Source organism: Phymastichus coffea, unplaced genomic scaffold (genome assembly GCF_024137745.1).
Source record: "Phymastichus coffea isolate CEN01 unplaced genomic scaffold, Cenicafe_Pcof_1.1 PCOF00159, whole genome shotgun sequence".
Lineage (NCBI taxonomy): Eukaryota > Metazoa > Arthropoda > Insecta > Hymenoptera > Eulophidae > Phymastichus > Phymastichus coffea.
Window position 1 is genome coordinate 372,292 of NW_026706970.1, and position 14,809 is coordinate 387,100.

At 30.7% G+C, this 14,809-nt stretch overlaps 3 protein-coding genes across 6 annotated transcripts; 1 reads left to right on the forward strand and 2 right to left on the reverse strand.

The window, feature by feature from the left end:
* Positions 1–953: 953 nt before the first annotated feature.
* LOC131672836 (RNA-binding protein NOB1) lies at positions 954–4,019 on the reverse strand. 2 transcript variants are annotated; one of them, XM_058950330.1, is made up of 7 exons: positions 3,966–4,019; positions 3,265–3,461; positions 3,017–3,158; positions 2,726–2,940; positions 2,153–2,642; positions 1,719–2,053; positions 954–1,641 (listed from the first exon to the last, which is right to left on the reverse strand). In XM_058950330.1, exons 2-7 carry the CDS (start codon positions 3,337–3,339, stop codon positions 1,381–1,383), a joined length of 1,518 nt encoding a protein of 505 aa, XP_058806313.1. In that variant the 5' UTR covers positions 3,340–3,461; positions 3,966–4,019; the 3' UTR covers positions 954–1,380. The 2 variants fall into 2 exon arrangements, with proteins under 2 accessions (XP_058806313.1, XP_058806312.1); XM_058950329.1 differs by lacking the exon at positions 3,966–4,019 and having other exon boundaries at positions 3,265–3,773.
* A 102-nt stretch (positions 4,020–4,121) lies between these two features.
* Positions 4,122–10,031, forward strand: LOC131672845 (E3 ubiquitin-protein ligase Su(dx)). Its single transcript, XM_058950342.1, has 12 exons — positions 4,122–4,386; positions 5,048–5,193; positions 5,496–5,933; positions 6,007–6,421; positions 6,620–6,851; positions 6,927–7,228; positions 7,885–8,127; positions 8,201–8,360; positions 8,442–8,716; positions 8,800–9,025; positions 9,093–9,189; positions 9,474–10,031. The coding sequence occupies exons 2-12, from the start codon at positions 5,136–5,138 to the stop codon at positions 9,644–9,646; spliced, it is 2,619 nt and encodes an 872-aa protein (XP_058806325.1). The 5' UTR covers positions 4,122–4,386; positions 5,048–5,135; the 3' UTR covers positions 9,647–10,031.
* Positions 10,032–10,184: 153 nt separating this feature from the next.
* Positions 10,185–14,287, reverse strand: LOC131672839 (HCLS1-associated protein X-1-like). 3 transcript variants are annotated; one of them, XM_058950333.1, is made up of 7 exons: positions 14,101–14,287; positions 13,775–13,861; positions 13,544–13,692; positions 13,327–13,431; positions 13,123–13,255; positions 12,763–13,043; positions 10,185–12,638 (listed from the first exon to the last, which is right to left on the reverse strand). In XM_058950333.1, the coding sequence occupies exons 1-7, from the start codon at positions 14,166–14,168 to the stop codon at positions 12,529–12,531; spliced, it is 933 nt and encodes a 310-aa protein (XP_058806316.1). In that variant the 5' UTR covers positions 14,169–14,287; the 3' UTR covers positions 10,185–12,528. The 3 variants fall into 3 exon arrangements, with proteins under 3 accessions (XP_058806316.1, XP_058806317.1, XP_058806315.1); XM_058950334.1 differs by having other exon boundaries at positions 13,123–13,258; positions 13,544–13,698; XM_058950332.1 differs by having other exon boundaries at positions 13,123–13,258; positions 14,101–14,286.
* Positions 14,288–14,809: the final 522 nt, after the last annotated feature.

Below are 14,809 nucleotides of genomic sequence, written 5' to 3' on the forward strand. Positions count from 1 at the left end.
CATTGCTGATTTAACTTTACATTCTTGATGTTGTTAAAAAATAATCAATTTTCCAAGAAACATCCTTCTCTTATAATTCTACTAAATGTAGAAATAGCCATATTAACACAAAGAAAGATATTTAATACGATTAGTTGTAGCATGACCGACAAAAACTGTACGATCGGAGATAATCCGATAGCGTTGCTTCTATTTTCGTAAACGTATGAAAAAAATGTGGCATTTATTTTTTTACGCTTGAAATTTCAAAAAATTCATCATTCAAAGAATTCGCAATTTTTTTTATCTATATGATAACTTTTTCAAGAATATTCTAATTTGCGCGTATAAGAGTGCGCAGAAAATAAAAACAAACTTACATTAGTTTCACAAATTACAAGTTTTCCCGTCTTCATAGACGTGCGTAGATTGAATTGAATTGAATTTATGAAATCAGAGCAACGGTACACAAAATTATAAAATAATTATACACACATCGTTACGTTACATATGGATCGCAGCAGAGGAAAAATTTCTTATATACTGTTTCGGTATCTAAATTATTAACTTGTATCTGAATTTTTCGACTGCTATTTTGCTTTTTATTGCGCAATTGTATAATGCAACGATGATCCCTGTCATTATAATTCATTGATTTATACTATCTTACGATGTTCAGTACAATCATAAAGTTAATAAGGCATGATAATACTGTAGCAGAGTATCAAAAGGTTTCATTAAAAATTTCATGATGATTCTTTTTTAAGTAACAATCCGTAACAGTTGTTTAGAAAACTGCCAAAATTAAGGCACAATATAAGATTGTGAATTCGAGCCTCACCTGAAGCAAATTTTTTTACTATTTGCAAACGAGTAAATATAATTTAGTAAACATGATTGCATTACAATAGATTGTGATAGTCAAGCAGATTTATTCAGAAATTATTTACACATGTTGTAAATTAACATACTAATCTGTACCATTATCTTTTTAAAATGATTAATCTATCAAATGGTTTATATAAAAAATATGTTTTATTTCTCACTCGTCAAAACGATTATACTTGAACACATCTTTGCAATTCTTGTTGCACCTAATTATTAAAAGTGGTATCATCAATCAGTAACATATATTTCATCTATTATAGTTTTAATCGATCAATTGTGAATTAAGTAGTCAATAAAAATGTAATTTTTCCAAAAATTTATTTACAGTTACTTGTTGCATAAATGATAACGATGATATGCAATTCACAAATATGAAAATGAGCTGTATGAAGTTCAATATACTACTAGTCACTTCAATATTTACAACTATAACTATTGATTAGAAAATATGATTCTATAGAAGTTTAAGATAATTAACGTAAAAATATAATAAAAACATTAATATAATTGAAATTATTTTCTATGTTTCTGAGCTTCATTTGGATTTTTCCTCATCCAATATTTCATAGGAGCATTTGATTTGATACCAAGCATTGCAGCTCTTGAATTAACATCTCTCTTAAGGAATGGTGAGTAACTAGCAAGGTAATCCTCATTGAGAGGATCATTTATAGCTCGACCAAGTTTAGTAGGTCGTTGATCAGGTAAAGGCTGATCTTCAAATAATATGGGATTACAGGCGTGTTTACCACCCTTAAATGTGGGCAGAGAAAACTGTAAATATAATTATTTTCCAGTTAAATAATTAATTTTATTAGAAAAAAATTGGAAATATATTCAAAATTTGTTACCTTTTTTCCTTTAGATGTAAGTGGCTTTTTGTAATTAATATGTATAATCTGGTTTCCATCATCATCTAATGAAACTGCCACTTTTTTCAAAGTTTTATAACCACAATGTGGGCAGAAAATTTTGGTCATAATCCCAGTAGTTTTGAAACAAGTGTAACATCTCAAAATAAATGTTCTCATTTGTTTAATGACTTTTCCTTCTAGTGAAGATATATTTAAACCCATATGCATCATTACATTTTGCATAGCATAATCCATAGTTAAACATGCTACAGTAGCTGGTTTTGCTTTGATCAATCCAGAATCTATTTTTACCTTTACATCTTTTATATTACCTGTAGAAATATAAAAACAATCAAGTAGTAAAATTATTCATCAATAAATAAATATTAAGGAATATTTTTTATATCTTTAAAAACAGTTGCAAAACATACTTGGAGTTATCCAGCCACTGTCATCATCATCATCATCACCATCATCATCATCATCATAATCTTCTCCACACTTCTCATCATTTTCTCGAGTTTTTTCATTGTTAATACCTTCACCTACTTTGTTAGAATTATTTTTGATAGGCTTCAAAATATCATCAACTGTATAATCTCCTTCACAATCAACTTCTAGTTCTGTAGGGTCACAATTTAGTGTTTCAAACTTTTTATTTAAATCATTAACTTTTTCCTTTTCATTGTCTGATGTAGTGTCATAATCAGATTCTGATTTACTTTCCTCATTTGCATCATTAACAGTTACTAACTGTTGACAGTATTCAGTAGAAAAGTTAGAGCACTCATTAACTTTTTTCTGTTCTTTACTATTATCACTATTATTACTTTTTTCTTCTAATTTTGTATTTTCATCAACTTCTTTATTATCTGTGTTTTCCTCATCAACTTCTTCATCATCAAAGATTTCCTCAAATTTCTACATTTGAAATAACATACATTAAACTAATACATAGTTCAATAAACACATATTTTCTAATTTTTTAATATTAAGATACTTACATTTCTTTTAGGCATATAAAATCCAGCTAAATTTTTAGCTTGATCATCAAGACTATGTGTACTACTGTCAACTACTTTTTTCTTTATACTTGGTTCTTTCCTCAAATGATCTGTTCCAACCTTTTCTCTTTCATAACGTAAAGTAAGTGCAATGACTTTTATATCAGTTGATGAAAGACTTGGGTAATCACCAGTTTTCTTTGAAAATTCAGTTACTGAAAAATATTATTTAAATTATATTCATGTGCAATGTTTAACCGTGATTAAAGTTGGCAATTTATAATTTCTTACCAAATGCAATATCTTCAGGGAAAGCTTCTTTAACCTCAATTTCATCAACTTGACAAGGAAATACAATCAATCTTTTAAGTTGCCTTCTACTTTTTATTTCATTGAGAACGCTTGATTCTGTAACAATTTTGTTAGCAACGTCCTAAAAAAAATATTAATTTGAATCGTAATTATGTTTAAACACAGTAACCTAAAAGTACGTGATAATGTTTGTATCAAAGAGTCCTTGTGAATTATTGTATAATTACCTTTAAAGGAGCATTTTTTATAAATGCACTCGTATCAACGATCAAATACTCAACTTTCGATTCGACCATTTTCATTACTTTTAAATGAATTCAGAACACGTGTTAAAATTAAAAATACGCCAACACTATTTTAACATCGCCATTCACGTACGGTTCAACCATGCCACGCCAACCATGAACTAAACACCAAGCCAACGCTGCGGGACGCGGATTACGAATAATATAGACGTTTCGTTATAAAGAAAAGATAAGATGGAGTATGGACGATAGTCACGCTACTGCATGGAAACAATATCAATCAGTCGGTAAGTAAGCATGTAGCATTTCTTTCCAAAAGCGATAAAATTGTTTTAACTTGAACACTAATTTTAATATTTTATTCTTTGAGAAATCCTCAGTGTAATTTAATCAATCAACAATTACCAATACTGTTAGTGATTTTAAAGTAAATTTAAAGCATTTCTAGTCATTTTAAATCGCACAAGATTTAAATTAAAATCGATTGTTTATCAAGAGCAACTCAAATTAACCCCGAAATAAACCAGTAACAAAAAGGATGATTCACCCGATAAAGTGGATACAATATAACGCCCTAATCATTGGCGTAGAGTGGACAAAAAATTAGTTTTCATACAAAACTAACGAGCTTGCAAAAATAAAAATAATGATAAGCTAAGAGAGGAAGTGTGGCACTACTAAACCCCATGAAAATTGCCTTGACTTGCTGCACACATCGAGTGATTGCGTGGTTGCACAGTGCAACGAGAGTGACTAGATGGAGGTAAAAAAAAATTCGCCGCCGCTGCGCACACTTATGAGCGAGCGAGTCACAAGTGTGAGAGCGTGACTGCTTTCGGTACGTGTTGACGTACAGCAAGATGGTGGTCGACAGCGACAGGCGCGAGTAGCAGCGATGGTAAAGTGGAATTCCCGTTGATAACACAAGTCGCGAGTGGAGCAGTATTTGCGGTGGAGTAATATTGCATTCGCATTCGTGTTGGCATTGCGTTGCGTTGCTGACGGTGGGGCCGAAGAGAATTTGCAGCGGAAACTCGCGCATGCTGTGCAACACGAGCAAGAAACTTGCTCCGAGATGCACCACGAGACATCAATGTACTCCAGGTTCGTTTTTGTCAGCAGCACGCGACGACGTCGAGGACGATGCTACTTTGGCTGAGTTTATTTTCTTGCTCCACCGTAGCTGTGTGTACGAGAATGTGTTGCGTGCGCTGAATATAAATTTATGAAACTCCGTTAATTGTAATATGCGTTTTTCGGTACGATGAGTTAAATACCACTTATGGCTATCATATTGCTCGTACATATTTTCTTATCGTTTTGGAAGTGATTTCACGGGCAAACGCTGCTCATGTTTACGATAATTTTGTTATATTCGTCACACGATGACACGTTTTTGGGATTAGAATCGCTATCTGCAAATAAAATTCACACGAAAATGACATTGGTTATATTATCGTAAAGAAGAGAAAACGGCGAGCTTTGCATTAAATTGACCTGTTGTCGGGATAGCGTGTGTAAGTAGACCTTGTCAACTACATGTGCAATTCAATTGAGCATATCCTATGCAGAGTCATTTTCATTGGGAGTTTATTCTTATTATGTATCAATTGCATAAAACTGATATCATACGTGGATGGTTCATGAAGGAATGAGTTTCTTTGTGAGCAGAGAATGTGATTAAAAATTGTAGTATGAGGCTTCGTCGAATGACCGGAACTCTGATACTCTGATAGTGATAAATGTTTTGCTTGTATGTTTCCAGGCAGTACTAGCAGCAGTGTAAAGAGGACAAAAATGTTATGAATAATTTCAATAGGTAAATTACAGTAATCAATTTGCAAACTTTTACCATGTCTAATAGTGAGGAGGATTCAGCAGTCACAGGATTCCATCAGCTAAGTATTACTAGTGAGTGTTTTTTTTCAATTTTATCTCTAGATATTAATGAAAATGCAGAAGAATGTTTTTCTTGTGCATCAGTTGTATTTTATACTTGAATTAAAATGGTAGCTCTGTTGTATTCTTTATAGTGACTAGCAAAAAGATTAGAACTACATACTTCTTTATTCATTCTTGAAAGTTATAATTCTCTCTTTTGAAATAAAATCACTTTTGTCATCACCTAAAATTTTTATTTATATAATTTAATTTTCATTTTTACTTTTTTAAATTCTTACCATATTTCTTAAATTCATTACATCCTATTACAGTTGAAGCTGCCAGTTTGAGAAGTTCATCCTTTCTAAAACCAAATCCTTATGTGGAATTTTCTATTGACAATAAAAGTCCAAGAAAGACAGAAGTCTTTAAATCAACTCTACAGCCAAAATGGAACGAGGAATTTACAGTTTTGGTTACGCCACACTCCTTACTTCATTTTCGTCTTTTGGATCACAGCTCATTTCGCAAGGATACATTGATTGGCGAAAAAAAAATTAATCTATATCACATTCTTGAACCATATAATGGCAAGTTGGAAAATCTGGAGCTAACTTTAGATTTGCTAGCTGGTAACAAACATGAATACTGTCAGGCCAAAGTTGGTGATCTAATCACAGTATTTGATAAACTCAAGATAGACATGAGTAATATTGCTCCCCCATCTCACCCTAGACTAAATACTCTACACACTATGAGATCTTTACCTTGTTAGTATATAATTTTATAATACTAATTGCTTCATTTAAACAAAGTGATAAACTAAACCATCTTTTCCTCTAGGTGCTGTAAACAATGATACTGCAAGCAATCATAGTATCTTAAATGGCGGCATTAGGGCTCGCGTGCGATCTCAAAGCACTGAGAATGCCGCACCTTCGTTGTCAACTAGCCAACCAGTTTTACATCGAAACTGTTCAAATACTATTCAAGAATGCAATAATACTGGTCAAACAGAGAATGAAGCAAGTGGTATGAGAGCTATTGCAGCATATACTCCTCTTTATCAAAATGGTACAGCCGCTAGTCACAATAACGTTACTGCAAACGACGTGACTGCTGAGGCTAATTGTTCGACTATGATCCGACCATCGGCACAACCTTGTACTTCTAGTGTGCCAAATCAAGTTGAAAGCATACATCAGGAAGAGCCATTACCAGCTGGTTGGGAAATGAGATATGACGTATATGGTCGAAGGTTGTGTGTTGAACTATTTTATCTTATACATCCATTTTTATTAAAAAATTCCTCACGTGCAACGTTGCATCAACCGTGAATGAGTTTATATAATTAATTTTTTCCTACTAATAAATGTATAAAAGGAAAAAAATTATATTAGAAAAACAAATAAAAAAATATCAAAGTGTATTGATGGCTTCAATGTCTATGTTATAGATATTACGTTGATCATAATACGCGCAGTACTTCATGGGAGCGACCACAACCATTACCACCGGGTTGGGAAGTCCGACGAGATATGCGAGGTCGCATATATTACGTCGATCATAATACAAGAAGTACGACTTGGCAAAGGCCAAATACAGAGAGGTTACAACATTTCCAGCAATGGCAGGGCGAAAGACAATATGTCGTTCAGCAAGGAAATCAAAGATTTTTGTATCCTCAGGTAATGATTTTTATTTGTTACATAAGCTTAGGTAAAGTTAATGGATTGCCTTGAAAAAAAATTTCATTGTTATAGTCACACCAAGCGATGGCTGCTGGTCCTTCAACGTCAACCGCTGAAGAGGATGACGGTTTAGGTCCTCTACCAGCCGGTTGGGAACGGCGGCGACAACCCGAAGGACGAGTGTATTATGTTAATCACAAAAATCGTACAACTCAGTGGGAGGATCCACGTACGCAGGGCCAAGAAACGATGGATGAACCACCGCTGCCTGACGGTTGGGAAATAAGATTAACCGAGGACGGTGTTCGATATTTCGTTGATCACAACACGAGGACGACTACATTCCAAGATCCACGACCGGGTGCTCCGAAAGGGTATGTTTTTTTTATACTAATTTTTGTGCTTTTCAAAAAATAACAAGTCTAATTAAACCTTTACTGACTTAAATCTAAATCGAATACAAATGGAATCATAATGTAACTATGAGAGAAATAAGCTTTTCATCGCTTAGATTGTATGCGAATCATCATTCGAGAGCTTGATATGATTTTTAGTCTAATTGTTTGATATAATTTGTAATTTGTAGTAGATGTTATTGCTTACTAAATTCGAATTTCGAACAGTAAACAACAAGCATATTCCACGAGGTTTGTATACATGTAACTGGAGCTTGACTATGACGCTTAGTAAAAATAAATTATATTAACCATATTATGTAAATTTTAAAGACAGTAAACTTAATAATTAATCTGATATCTCTGAAGTTATTAGAGAGATACAAACAGAAAATGCAGTATTTTCTGAAATATTTTATGATTTCTTTCATTTATTTATAAATAAAATGTTTTTTTTTAATTAGCGCAGTGATGAACAACACAGTCAAAATTATTATTATTCTTATTTATCATTACATTGACGTTTATTGATTACTGGTTTAAAAAATTTTAATGTCGAACTTGTTATAAATTTAAATATCACTAGAAATAAAACATTATTAAGTAAATATTAAAATTTATTGTTTGACTATCAGACCAAAAGGATCATGTCGTGTACCAAGAGCGTACGAAAGATCATTTCGCTGGAAGCTTTCCCAGTTTCGATTTTTGTGTCAAACAAACGCTCTACCGAATCACATTAAAATCACAGTCAGCAGGCAAACACTCTTCGAAGACTCTTATCATCAGATAATGAATGCCGAAGCGTTTGCTCTCAGGCGTAGGTTGTACATAATTTTCAAGGGTGAAGAAGGTTTAGATTATGGCGGTGTTTCCAGGTAAAAAATTGGAGATCTATGTATAATTTTTTTTATAGAACGATTTAGTTTTACAAAAATGATGTAATTTTAGAGAGTGGTTTTTCTTGCTGAGTCATGAAGTTCTTAACCCGATGTATTGCCTTTTCGAGTACGCCAACAAAAGCAATTACAGTTTACAAATAAACCCTGCGTCGTATGTAAATCCAGATCATTTGAATTACTTCAAGTTTATCGGTAGATTCATAGCCATGGTAAAATGCAATGTTTTCTTTCAGTATTCATTCATTTAGAAGTTATTTTATACATAATTTGTTTTTTTAAAATAATTTTAGGCGCTGTATCATGGTAGATTTATATACAGTGGATTCACAATGCCATTTTATAAGCGCATGTTAAATAAAAAATTAATAATGAAAGATATTGAGTCAATTGATCCAGAATTTTATAAATCTCTGGTCTGGATAAAGGAAAATAATATCGATGAATGCGGTCTCGAATTATACTATAGTGTTGATTTCGAAATTCTTGGTCAAGTTATTCATCACGAATTAAAGGAGGGAGGCGATAAAGTCAAAGTCATCGAAGAAAATAAAGAAGAGTACATAAGGTACTAATATAAATAAATATTTTACGGATACTCCTTTCGTGGCGTAATTTTTTGTGTAACGTCTCATTTGTTTTATTCTACAGGCTAATGACGGAATGGCGAATGACGAGAGGTATCGAGGAGCAAACCAAAGCATTTTTGGAAGGTTTTAATTCTGTTGTACCGTTAGAGTGGCTAAAATACTTTGACGAACGAGAGCTTGAGCTTATGCTGTGCGGAATGCAAGAAATTGACGTTGATGATTGGCAAAGAAATACTATTTATAGACACTATACACGAAATAGTAAGCAAGTTTTATGGTTTTGGCAGGTACGTTGAATATTTAAAATATAGTCCTTTCTTTTAAGGATGACTTTAATATGTGCGTGTTTTTTAGTTTGTGAAAGCAGCAGATAATGAGAAACGAGCACGGCTTTTACAATTTGTCACTGGAACTTGCAGAGTTCCTGTAGGTGGATTTGCGGAATTAATGGGTAAGAATAATTTAAAAAATAGTACATTATTTAACTCATAATGCCATTCTTAAACTAGTGTGGGAAAATAGATTCTTGTCTTGAGACAAGAATCTACTTTCTCAAATATGCTAAGTACGGTATTTTTCAAAATAACCTGTGAAAAACACGAATTTGAGAACATGCTTTTCGCCGAGTTTACGGCAAAGTCGTACTTACCACACAGTGTGTTGATAAGAAGTTTTATTATTTTCTAAAGTTGAAAATGTATGTATTAATGAGAATTTTATATTTACTAATTATAGGAAGCAATGGTCCGCAAAGATTTTGTATAGAAAAAGTCGGTAAAGAAACATGGTTACCAAGATCGCACACGTGTTTTAATAGACTGGACTTGCCGCCGTACAAAAGCTACGACCAAATGGTAGAGAAGCTTAACTATGCCATTGAGGAGACTGAAGGTTTTGGCCAAGAGTGAAATTATTCCAAGATGACAATTTTTTTTTTTGCATAGCATAAATGTGAAGGTTATTAAATTTTATCGAAATCAAAAGTGGCTTTTTTCAACAAAATTTTAAATTGGAATTGTTTTTTAGAAGTTTTTATTAGCTTTGTAATATAAAAAGTAAATATTTTTGAACTCTGAATTCTGAATGTCGATTGCTTTTAATTATTACTTTTTAAAACCGGTCATTAAAAGGAGTAGATGCAAAATGTAAAATACTTATGACGCATTTGTGTGATTTTGTACGAAGAGGTAATTGTGAGATATTGCAATTTTTTATAATATCAGAATGATTTATTTCGTGAAAAAATCCATATTTTATGATTAAAGAACAAACTCAACTGTCACTTTTGAACTTTCGATCAAAAAAAGTAAAATGGAAATATTTTGTACATAACGAAGTGGTATTGAAAGCTATTATATCGAAATAGACTGAGCTTATGTCAGAGAATTGACCTATGACGTGCGATTTATTCCATTCGTTTGGTTGCCAAATATGGAATGTATAGAGTATATGTAATAGCTTGCGCTCGAAATAATCGCCCTTACTCTTCCTCATTCCCTCTAAACGATGTATTAACTATTATTTAAATTGAGATGACTGTATTGATATTTGTATACTACTGAAGATCGCCCCTGCATAAATATGATACAGCCGTTATTCATTTTTTAACACTCGATAATTTTTTTGTGTTTTCATTTTTTAACTTTAATTGTTGATAAATTTGTTTTATTCTATAAGGCTAAAAAAGTGTTATATTTATAATGTATAATTCATGTGAAAATTTAATTGCAGACAAACGTTAATTATTGTGAAATCGTATGAAACGCTAAAAAATGATATAGATTTTCCCAATGTTTTCAAACAAAATTTTCTTTCAATAATATTGATAGGCCTTATAATGTTTGTATATTTTAAGCATGCTGTAGCTTGAATTGAAAGCTAAAACAATAGAAAATATATTTTTATTTTAAAGCAATATTACAGGTTTCATATGAATCTTGTCTGAATCAATCAAACGAATCACTTTCTCAAGAATGTATATTTTATATCTACATAAAAGTATTTTTTGTATTTCGAATCAAGTTTTTTGCTGCGTACTAATTTTACTGAATAATCTTTCTAAAACAAGCTGAGTTTTATTTTAATATATAACATTACCCAGTGATCAAAAACTTCCAATGGTATATATACTGTGTGTATATATATTCTAGGAGTACATAGAAAAAAAAACATTAAAAATGGTGTAGTCAACACATATACGTATTGACCATTATGCGTTGTCTGATACAGCAAGAAAATAATTCAAAATAGCAAGGAATATTGGTTGAATAATCATTTTTCATATCTATTTTAAATCACCGATTGTCACCGAGGTACGGTAATGTGTTCCTACTCTCGGGATTTAATTTTTAGCAAATTGTTTTCTCCTTTAAAAACCAAAGTATTACGAATTTAACTTTTTATTAATTTTGAGATCTTTAATTCTAAATTGTTAAGCTAATTTTTTACAGTAATAATTTACATAAAAATTGAAATATAATTTATTGTAACCACTGTGATGGTTGAATATTTTTAGATTGTCCACCAAGATAAAGTTTTATATTTATAAAAATAGTTTGTATTGTGTGCGATTATTTACTAATGAATAAAAATGGTAAATTACATTTAAAAAATGGAAATGATATTTAGAATATTGCCCAGAAAATTGACGTTGAAAGATTTGAAATTGCTTTACGATACGATTCATACAGTTACTTAGCTAATAAAAACAATTGAATGCGATTTTCTTGAACATGAAAAGTTGATACGAAATTTATGAACATTTATATGATTTCAAAAAATAAAAATTTTGTTTGTACCTTTGTTCACTACGTCATCTCAAAAGTAATTTGTAAATATAATACGTATAACATGCTGAAAAGCGCGTACACTTGTAAATACAAGTAGGAGTATAACTATGCATAAACAGACGTGAAGAACGCGTGCGCTTAACGAGTTGTATTTAACGCGAATGATGATAAGTTCTATATAGGTGGACGGGCTCCCATTAAAAAATCCTATTTTTCAATAATTTGACAAATTTAATGTATATTTTTATATATACATATTTATTAAAAACCCTGGTTAAAAAATTCTATTGAATCATTTTACGTCAAAAGGCTTGTGATAAATAGCAATAATGTATAAGTAACCATTATTTCTTGAATAATACATTACTGATTATTATCAACTATACATGTCATACACAGATTTTAAGTATAAAAATTCTTTTTAACCAAATATTTTCATAAATTATAATTTTCTAATGTTCAATACGTTTTTTGACCAGGAATCGGTGTCAATCTCATAATATGATTATTTACTTTTGTTGCACTCTGATTTTAAAGTTAATCGCAAGTTAAATTCTTCTGTATGACATAATTGAATTATCAATGTCTGTAATTTATGTATAAAATTATAAACATTTTTTCAATTATACTTTTAAAAAAATTTGTTTATATGAATAATAACCCAGGCACTGATTTTTACAAGATTTTATTTGCAAAATGATTGTGTTTAATAACATTGTCGTTAACACCCATACAATAATCTAGTATTTGCGACCTTTTCGATAGACAAGGTTCACTGACAAGGTTCACTCATAGTTTTTGTTAGAACTGTAAATATATTATACGTGTACAGACTATAGGGTACAAAAATCGAACAATAAAGAAATTTATCGTTATGCAATGCTTGTATTATTTGGAATTAACTAAAAATTTACTCAATAAATAACAAATTATCAATATAGTTTATATTTACATATATATAATCAGGTTCAACAGTGATATTTTATTTTACTTAAAAATAGCTATAATTTTGGATTTGGTCCAAAAAATTTATGCCATGGAAAATTAACACTTGAATTATCAGAGGGAACTTGAATTTTCTTCCATTTTTCATTAAATCCATTAAGTTCATCTGAAATAAATTAAAATTAATTTAATAGCATATTTTTTAAATTGGAATAGGTCAGAATCATTAAAAAAATAGTATATCATTTGTTGACTGACAATATATAACATTAAAAATAATATGCACTTACTTTCATCCATATTGACTACATCTTCGGTTTTAGTTTCTGAACCATCTTTTGTTTTCTGAGTTACGATTGTGTGTTTTTTATTTCCAATCTGCCGAGTAACCCTAATTTCCTCGTTACCATCGGTGTCTCGAACTGTCCTACGTTCTTCCATACTACCATCAGGTCTTCTGATTATTTGGGTGGAGACTGAATTTCCAAATGAGCGAACTGAAAGTGATGAGTCATCATTTTTTTCTAGTCCTGAAGGTTTCCAAATTTTAGCTAATTCATCTGATTTAATCCTATAAAATTTTTTAACATTATTTTAGTTATTCATATTCATTAATTACTTTTATTTAAAATTATTAATACTAAACTTACTTTCCATCTATATCTGAATCAAGCTTTTTCTTGTTTGAGGAGGGCATTTCATAAGATGGCTTTAAAACTTCTTGGCAGGGTCCTTTATCAGTTATTCTATTACTAGGTGTTGTAAATATGCTGCTAAAATCATCTGCTATAAAAAAAACTCTTTTTCAGCTATAAAAATAAACATATTAAATATAAAAAAGTTGAACAACATACAAAAAAACCTAGAAGAATTTGGTTCATCAGATTTTAATACTTCGTCACGAGGTCTTACAGGAGCTACTTTTTCTTCAGGCATTGGTAAAGCATTAGGAAAATCATCTAATTAAAGAAACGTTGAAGATAAAAATTATCATCATATTCTAAATTTATATAAAAATAAAGTATAGCATAAAAATAATCTAACAATCCTAATTCTAATGGTATTACTCACTTCCAAATGTGTTTGGACCAAAACGATTTCCAAATCCATCAAATGTACCAAAGAAATTTCTCATCATATCATCCATTTGTGTTTCAAAGAAACGAGTCATCTCAAAAGGATCACTAAATACTCTGAATTGAAACCTATTTCTTGGCTGTCTATTATTCACAAGACAAGTTTAATTTAATACAATATGATTTATAAATAAATCAAGTTACATTTGTCAAGCAAGACGCATACCTGAAATCGTTAATGTCATCTTCATCTTCATCGTTTTCCCAAATAGGATGTTTAAAACTATCTCTATGGCTTTGATCACTATCGAACCTGGAGAAAGTAAATGTTTTAAATACAAAGTAATATACATGAAAATAATATGAAATTAGCAAGAATTTTAATTTGAATGATATTCTAGTTAGAACGAATATAATTATCACATAATCATTGTTTAATGGAGTTCAGCTTAACTTGTATGTACGACATGTATGAATAAGTCATATACAGAATCGAAATGAATAATCTGGAAATTTCTGGTAGAGAACTGAAACTTAATACTTTTATTTTACCTGTACTGAGGCGGCTCTTGTTTAGAACTTCTGCCAAAGAAATTCCGAAAAAAGTCGAAGAACGGCATTGTGTCTTACTGCGTTTTCCGATAAAATGTCAATGGATAATTAGCATTGGCAATGTAATAAAAAGTTGCATCACGTATCTGTTGACTATAGTGAAACGCGAACTAAACTGGGATCAGATTGCTTAGTTGAAGTTCGATTGCCCATATTGCGCAGTAGGTTATACGCAGATTACCGTCACTTTCAATGAAATATGACAGTTTTATTGTCAGGGGTAAATATGTTCCAATAAAAACAATCTAGTGATAAATTAATAATTTGAATGCAACTTTATTTTTATTTTTTTTTACTTGATGCAATAAGTAATTCATTGATAAGTCAATAATCGTGTTTATTAAGTTTATTTCATGGTATAATTTAATAGTTTATTAATTTAGTTTTATAACAATACATTATTTTTAATGTTACTTAATTGATTCTAACACATAAATACGTAATTATCGTTGGCTGTAAAAGGACAGTTAAAGGGACTATATAAAATTTTATAATACATTTTTAATTACTCACTACTGGGGTAGCAATAAGTTTCATAATAAAATAAAGGAAATAAAACATAAAATATAAAATAATTCTAACTATATAATAATTATCTAGACTATGAAAGGGCGCGTATTTCAAAAAATAAAGAAATCCATTACTATAT

Excerpts from the sequence above, each read along its gene's own strand:
- LOC131672845 (XM_058950342.1), top strand. The coding sequence starts at position 5,136 with ATGTCTAATAGTGAGGAGGATTCAGCAGTCACAGGATTCCATCAGCTA. Across the intron at positions 7,229-7,884 it reads CGACCGGGTGCTCCGAAAGG|ACCAAAAGGATCATGTCGTG; the intron begins GTATGTTTTTTT and ends TTTGACTATCAG. Across the intron at positions 9,190-9,473 it reads TGGATTTGCGGAATTAATGG|GAAGCAATGGTCCGCAAAGA; the intron begins GTAAGAATAATT and ends TACTAATTATAG.
- LOC131672836 (XM_058950330.1), bottom strand. The coding sequence starts at position 3,339 with ATGAAAATGGTCGAATCGAAAGTTGAGTATTTGATCGTTGATACGAGT. Across the intron at positions 2,941-3,016 it reads CCCTGAAGATATTGCATTTG|TAACTGAATTTTCAAAGAAA; the intron begins GTAAGAAATTAT and ends AATATTTTTCAG. Across the intron at positions 2,643-2,725 it reads TTTATATGCCTAAAAGAAAT|AAATTTGAGGAAATCTTTGA; the intron begins GTAAGTATCTTA and ends TTTCAAATGTAG.
- LOC131672839 (XM_058950334.1), bottom strand. The coding sequence starts at position 14,168 with ATGCCGTTCTTCGACTTTTTTCGGAATTTCTTTGGCAGAAGTTCTAAA. Across the intron at positions 13,862-14,100 it reads CAAGAGCCGCCTCAGTACAG|GTTCGATAGTGATCAAAGCC; the intron begins GTAAAATAAAAG and ends TACTTTCTCCAG. Across the intron at positions 13,699-13,774 it reads GATGACATTAACGATTTCAG|TAATAGACAGCCAAGAAATA; the intron begins GTATGCGTCTTG and ends TTGTCTTGTGAA.